At 38.7% G+C, this 7,792-nt stretch overlaps 1 protein-coding gene across 1 annotated transcript; it reads left to right on the top strand.

The window, feature by feature from the left end:
* The first annotated feature begins 4,831 nt into the window (after nt 1–4,831).
* Nucleotides 4,832–6,603, top strand: LOC143620705 (small ribosomal subunit protein bTHXc-like). Its single transcript, XM_077092335.1, has 3 exons — nt 4,832–5,034; nt 5,116–5,180; nt 6,382–6,603. Exons 1-3 carry the CDS (start codon nt 4,878–4,880, stop codon nt 6,514–6,516), a joined length of 357 nt encoding a protein of 118 aa, XP_076948450.1. The 5' UTR covers nt 4,832–4,877; the 3' UTR covers nt 6,517–6,603.
* Nucleotides 6,604–7,792: the final 1,189 nt, after the last annotated feature.

The raw sequence follows: 7,792 nt of genomic DNA, 5'->3' as shown, positions 1-7,792 counted from the left end.
TTTTCGAGCGGAAGTCTACTTCTTTACGCTTCCCTTTCGCCTTATGACGAGGGTTTGCGTCACTGTCAGATTCTTCCCAATCATCATCCGAATACTCGCAATCATTGCTCATGTTGAGCTGTTGTCGAGTGCTTCCGAATTCGTCATTGGCCTGTTGGAGTGAACGTAAACGTTCATCCAACTCAGCTTGGAATTCTTTCTGACGTGCTTCCGCCCAGGCCTTAACTTGATCTAGTGTTTGGCGGGGAAGCCTCGTCTGTTGCTTCTCCACCTGGGTATCAATGAATCCCACGGGAGGATTGTTTACTGCATTTGCCCCGGCTTGGGTAGCCGAGGTAGTGTTCGTAAAAATCGTGTATTCACCAGTGTTCCCCCCAGTGGCTGGGGTTGTGGTTACCGGAGTTTCTTGGTCACTCGGTGGCCTTGGCATTGGAGTAACCTTAACCATCTTTCCAGAAGTTTGAAAAAAAACTGAGAAAAAGAATTAGTTCTAGCTTAATGCACGGATGGCGCTAATGAAGAAACACTAAATGACCCCGGCAGATTACGGATAATCTTAGGGTTAAGTAGATGTTTCCCACGAGGGTTAGGTCCTGCAAAGATGGTTGTTCTTCTCGACCTGCAAAACAGACACCGTGAGCTCGTCACTGAGAAGGGGGGGTTCCTCCTTGTGACCACCCTCCGGCGTGAGAATCAGACTAGATTGCTCTGAATATAAGTGTATATTGAGAGAAATAGCTAGAGAGAAGATACGATAATATGAGATGATGATACCGTTCCAAGGTGTTGGAGTATTTATAGCCGAAGGTAGGTTTCCAAGCAGGTACGGCCAGCTGTATAATATTCCTTTTCCACCAACTACGGGCTACGTACGTGCCACGATGGGAGTTGGTGGGTAGGCAGCGGCTGATAGTGACATTTTGTACTGGAGCGTGCTCCTCCTCGTACTATTGTCGGTGAGCTGTCACCCTGTGATTTGTTCATGGGCTGCTTTGGTCAGATCTTGTCTATTTTGTCCATACCTTGGCAGGTATAGTACAAAAGATCTTCCAGAAGCGTACGGACTGGCTCTTTTGGGCGGGAATATTCCCGCCTTGCTCATTCTTTCCTCAGGTGACATTGCTGAAGTATTAAGAGTTAGTGCCTTACGCGTGTAGCCTTACTGTTAGTGCGGGTAGCCTTCCTTCTTGGCTTGTACCCACATCTGCGGGAACAGGTAGGGTACTGTACCAAGGGAGGTTTTCCTGCGGGAACAGCTGGCTTACTGCGTGTAAGGTCTTCATCTCTGAGCATGGTGGGTCCTGCGGATCCAGTTGCTCTTTGCGCAGACGTCCCTCTTCAAGGTGAGTCTTGTGGGTCCAACTGGGCTTTGCTGGGACCTACCTCTTCAGATTCCATTATTATTTGCTCTTTTAATACTGAGCTGCCTAACTGAAGTACTCACCTACAAGCCTAACCTTTTACACTCTCAAGTGTCACCAATCACCATTCATTCTGCCAGTTTGACGGTTATAGGTGGCAATCATAACCTGTTAATGAAATAACGGGTTAATTTGGGTAAATCTAAACTGTATGAGGGTTTAGTCAACGGAGCAAAACGGGTCATCTTAAACTAGTCAACGAGTCAAAATGAACCATCAGATATAAAGCTTCAATACTTTAAAAAAATTGTCAAAATGAGTTAGCACTTCCCATGAATATTGTTTGTCTTCAACTACTTGCCGCCACCCAACTACGGACTCTATTTAACCCACAATGGGGTGGGTACTTTTTTTCTAAAACGATTCATTTAAAACCAGTTGTGGGGTTGGGAAGATAGATACTTTTTTTCTAAAATAACTTGTGTGTGTGTGTGTGTTTTTTTTGGGGTGGGGGGCGGGGTACTTTTTTTTATCTAGAACGACTCATTTTAACCCGGAGTATTGATACTTTTTCCAAAAAAAAAGAAAAAAGCCCGGTAGGGTTAAGTATTCCAAGCCCGTTTTAACCCCAACCAAATTGATACTTGTTACAAAAAAAAAGTCTGTATTCACCCAACCTTTATTTGCTTAGAACCCCGTTTGACTCGAGCTCATTTTGCTTAAAACTCGTAACCCAAACCTATTATGACCCAGTTTGCCATTGCCATGCCTATGAACAGCCATGTACCTAGTCATTAGTAAACATATTCATTGTGATTTGGGTTTTTGTTGTTGAGTTTGGCTTCGGTGGGTAGCCAAATCATTTTGGAGGCACAAAGTGAATAAAATATCAGCAACTAATAACGTAATAAACTAAGCAACAACTGTAGTAAATCAACTAAATCAAACAAACAAACAAACAAGTTTCAAATACAAAAACAATAGGCCAATAGTGTAAACAATAAACCGATCATACTGACATGATTGCAGAATGTGGATAGTATTGGTGTTTGAACATCAAACGGTGTTGCACACTGGAAGCACATAACACAAGCTGAAATATTGGGTTGTGATTGTCACGACACGAAAATAATAGTTTTGGGTTAAAGAATCCAAGCCGAATAAAAAACAATTTGTGTTTGGGTTGACCTGTTTAACCCAATATGTTAAACCCACTAACTCATTTAAGATCCGTGGCCAATTAGCTGATTTCTTCTAATCCACCAACCTGATTAACATGTTTGCAACTTGATTACTACCCACTTACCTATTTGACATGCTTAAATAAATGAGTGTGTTGATGTTTTTTACAAGAATAAAAATACGGGTCGTGTTCGAGTTGATTCACATGTATTGCTATGTAGCCTATTCTTAGTATCAAAAGTGTTACAGTATGTAACAAACGCATAATTAAAAATCAGTTAGCCTGTCAAAGTGAAGCAATGTTTGAACATCATACAGTACAATACATATACCAGCAAAATTCCCAAATTAACCAGCAAAGATTTTTACAGATATATACATTAAAATTTGAAAACAAGGTTTTTAATACATTCATAGCATCGGTGTAAACATGCCGAGCCTGAGCAAGAGTAGGCTCGAGCTCCGCTTGTTTTGACCCACGAGAGTTCGAGTTCGAGTTCGAGTTCGAGCTTGAGTTCGGCTTGTTTTGGTTCGAACTCTTTTTCTAGAGCCTGATCTAGGCACGTGAGTCATTTTTCAAGCTCGGGCTCAGCTCCTTTATTAAATAATAACCAACTAATATATACTTTTTAACTATTTTAACATATATTAAAAAAAAACTTTAAACAAACCTAGTCTAGCTCGAGCTCGTGTGTAGTGCCTTAGAACGAGCCAAACGAGTAAAAGCTCAACTTGAATTCAATTGTGCAGTATGAAATTAATAGATACAAATCCAAAAGAAATTAAACCTAAAAACACACTCAAGCTTGATTAGCTTTATTCGAGGCTTGGGCTCGAAAAAGCACTCCAATAGCAAACCCAGATAACACAAGAAGCATATTATTAATTACTAATAGAATGTTAATTAATACATGTAAATCCATATCAATAAGTGCAAATTAATTAACATAACCAACATGACATATCATAAATCCAATAAAAACCATATAAACCCGGTCTAATAATTATTAATAAAATTCGACAAATAATAATAAACAACCCAACAATTAGGCATTAAATGGGGCTAAGGAGCTGATAGATCGATGGCTTGGGTTCAGAGTTCATGCCAATAATAATAACCAAGGGAATGAACCCGTAATGAGTTATGACTTTAGCCTTCTTCATGGTCCATGTGCTCCATTCCTTTATAAGCTTTGATGTTGATTTCTCATCCGATGGCTTTGGGGCTTTTGATGATTTGGGTTTTGTCTTCAGAACCATCTTCGACGACATGTTTTGTGGTTTGTTTGTTTGGTCGGCTGTGAGTTGTGTGTTGATGGAATCATGGAATAATGAAAATAGGGGCTGCAAAGTATTAAGCCCGATAACATTGGTTCATGGATGGAGGCCCATTACCTAAATACTAGATTTAAAGATTGTATATCACATATGTACATAACCTATGTTTACTATTATTTTCTAATTTAGCATCGATAATATTAGTAATTTAGGTAATAGCAAGGCCAAGCGTAGCGTCAACGTTGTAGAGAACGTTTTAGCCCAAAACGTTGAGGAACACCATTAGCAATAATAGTAATAAACTTAGTCATAAGTCCACTCATATGAAAAAACCATTCAAACTACATCTATTATTAGGGATATAGGGTGGATGGAGTGGGGACTCTAGAGGGGGTTCGGTATCAATGGTATCAACGAAAACATGCCCATGGTGGTTGGCACCGAGGCGAAAAGCATCCTGACTCCCAAGCGGGTTTGTGATGCCGAATCCTTGAAATAACAAATCAGAAATGAGTCTGGTGGGTTGGAGAATCGGAAAAAATGGTGAAAGATGGACATAAACACCTAAAAGATGGGCATAAATACCACCCCATGAATTTCAGTATCTTGAGTAACTTACAAACGATGAGTTATTAACTCGTTAATGCAAGATCCCCGGTAAGTAAAGCAAGCTAGTTAAGCGGGTTAGAGGTGGACATATAAACCGGTTAATCGAACTGGTTTGAAACTGATTATGTAGAAACCGGTTTGAAACTGCGATTCGAAATTGATTTGTAATTTTCTCCACCAAAACCGTTTCCAAACTGGTTAACCAGGCAAATACCTGAACTGAAACCGATCGTTACCTAGTTCAAAAACCCGTTTCAAACCGAACTAATACCGGTTTTGACTTTTGTTGGAAAAACTGAACCGGTTTCAACTTCACCCGGTTTGAGGGCCTCTAAAGTGAGTTAAGTGATACGACGTCGTATACCATATACCGGAGTATATTTGGCTCAAACTTATCAATTCTTATCTTCTTCACTACCGTACCAAATTAATCCTGTGCTTGAAACCATGGCGTCAATGGCGCTTGCCGTGGCATCTATTCCGATCACTCCCAACTCTCTCTCCTTCTCTCGGTCTCCGTCCGTCACCGCCGTGCCTCTCTCTCACGCGGCGTCGTCAATTTCTCTCTCCGCCTCTGAAACAACATCCCCAATTTCACCTCTCAGTACGTAAACCCTACTTATTATTATTATTATTATTATGTGATTTACTGATAAATTAATAATATTGTTGTTTTGAGGTTCAGTTTATTGTGGAAGAGGGGATAAGAAGACTGCTAAAGGCAAACGATTCAATCATTCCTTCGGAAATGTAAGTTTTTAGACAACGGAATGCAAACGCTAGATACCTAATGGGGCGGTTGGTTGGTTGGTTGTAAACTGTAATAGTAAAGCTAGGATTGGCTTAATTACTTATTATCTTAATTTAAGGGTAGTCGTGAGCTGTTCAAAAAGCTTGCGGCTCGAAACTCGGCGTGGTTGTATTAGTAAACCTCGAATAAAACTAGCTAAAAAAACTTGATTTGAAACAAACTCAACTCAGTTGGCTCGTTTTTGTAACTGAGCCAAACTCGTGTCATGGCTCGGCTCGTTGGGTTCATCTAAGGCTCCCTTAACTTCAAAATCAAGCTCGTTTAAATTTGAGCTTGAGCTCGAAACCTGCCTGGCTCGACTCGTGAAATCGAAGCAAACATGGGTAGGTTTGGTTTTAGCTGCTAAAATCGAAGCAAAGACCGAAATGTTGGTTTTTGAGTTTTTGAAAGTTGTTTGGTTTTGGTTTTTTCGGTTTGTCATTTGTGCTTGAAAGTTTTGGGTCGAAAACAAAAGGCTGGCAAAAAATAATGGATTTGGACATAAGTTTTTTAGTTAGATTATAATAAATTGATTATTATTATGCATTTAATATAAGATATTAGGGTTAAACTATATATTAAACTATTATAAGTGACTTAAAATCTAAAATAAAAATAAAAGTCTATCAGTTCGGTTCGGTTTTTATTGAAACATAAAACCAAATCGTTGGTTTTTAATGTTTTATATCAGTTCAGTTTTTTCGGTTTTAGTTGCGTGTAAACCGAACTTATTGAAACGAAAGGTTGTTTTATGCAAACATAAAACAGAACCGTTAGATTTTGTATCGATTTGGTTCGGTTTTACTCAACACAAAACATACCAAACCGAAAGTTTGTTTTTACAAAAACATAAAACCCAACCATTGGATTTGTATTGGTTTGGTCTTAGTTACACGCAAAACTGGACCGAAATTTCTGTTTTAACGAAAACATTAAACCAAAGCGTTAGTTTTTGTTTAGCGTTGGTTATTTTGGTTTGGTTTATCTGTTCGAATCAGTTTTCTTGTTTTTGTGCACGCCCTATTTCAATTTTAAAGATTGGAATGCAAATCCTAGAGAACTAATGGGCCGTGTGCTCATAATAATAAACCTAATATCCATCCAAGAGTATGAATTTCAATTATACGAAACTGAGTTGTGAAATTGTCTATGAATTGCTAGGCGAGACCGAGGAACAAGAAGAAGGGGAGAGGGCCACCTAGAGTGCCGGTTCCACCAGCTCCACCAAGGAAGGACAAATATGACGACGGAGAGATTGTGAAGATTGAGATAGACGAGTCCCTGTTTTCGAACTAAACATCTTGTTGTATGATTTCCATGTTTTCATGTTGTATGTTCTAAATCTAATCCCCTTTTGGAGGAGAATTGAATTATTGTTATTAATTATGTTTTGCTTCTTACCAGTGAATTTTGTGTAGTTTGTAATTGCGATACTGTTAAATTGCCTGAATTCCATTTTAAGGATTGATGAACATTCAAGAAATGTGTAAATTGGGTGTAAGATTCCATTACAATTGTCACCAATTGACTTATATTATTGCTTTAGCCTTTTAGGAATAGAATGAATGCTCTCCATGTTGTGGTAATTGTCTTTTAAAATGAGTTTTTCAACAAGTATAAGTAAATTTTCACTAACTTTGACATTAACATTTATATGCAACTGCTCTTAGTATAATTATTATTATTTTCTAATGATTGAGTTCTATGATATGAGAGATTGAGAGCTTCATAATGAATCAAACCACATCTAAAATGAATCTAATATGGATGCTTGATGCTGGATGTTTGAAGGATATGAAAGCTACGAAAATTAGTAGGAGCCTTCCTTCTTGTTTCCCTAAGCAGGGACGCATGTGAAACTCTAACGAGTGTGACATATCTGTTAGTTGTTGCTCTTTTCGGCTAAAGGTACGCACTTATCGTTCGTTTATATTTAACTTTTGTTCTATATATAAGTTTGTAGTTATTATGTGTTTATTATGTGTGCTTTAGAAGTTGCTTTTGTTTAGGCCTTAGATCTCCCTTAAACATTAGGTATTTAGGTAAGGTTATGTGTGTTTTAGCTGTAGCTTTTTGTTTGGGTTTCTTGTAAACATTAAAAATTTCGGTATTGTGTTTTGTTTTTATTGTCATGCCGCGAGGAAAAAGACCCAGAATTGGGCCATCATCATTTACTAATTATAACCAGGGCCAATCCTCTAGGCCGCCATCTTGTCACTCCGTGCTAACGCGTGATGAAAATACGAATGCGTATGAGTATATTGATATTGGCAACGTGACAACGTCTGCGAGTTTTGTGACGCTTTATTTTGGTTTGATGAACGTTCTATCGCAACTTCAACGAGGCATCGTCTCAGATACACACAATGTTGTAAAGGAGGTCATGTTGCACTACCCTATCCTAGACGACCTTATACGTCTATTATTCATTTGCTTCAGCAGCCAGACTTTATGTCAAAAATCCGTGCATATAACTCCGTCTTTACTATGACGTCTTTTGGTGCTAAGATTGACGACACTATAAACCAAGGATCTGGACCCTATGTCTTTAAGATAAGCTGCCAGATTCACC

This window comes from Bidens hawaiensis, unplaced genomic scaffold (genome assembly GCF_021521415.1).
Source record: "Bidens hawaiensis isolate Kalapana, Puna unplaced genomic scaffold, B.hawaiensis_p1.1 tig00002631_1, whole genome shotgun sequence".
Lineage (NCBI taxonomy): Eukaryota > Viridiplantae > Streptophyta > Magnoliopsida > Asterales > Asteraceae > Bidens > Bidens hawaiensis.
Note: the sequence above shows the minus strand (reverse complement) of the source record. Positions and strands in the feature narration are given on the sequence as shown.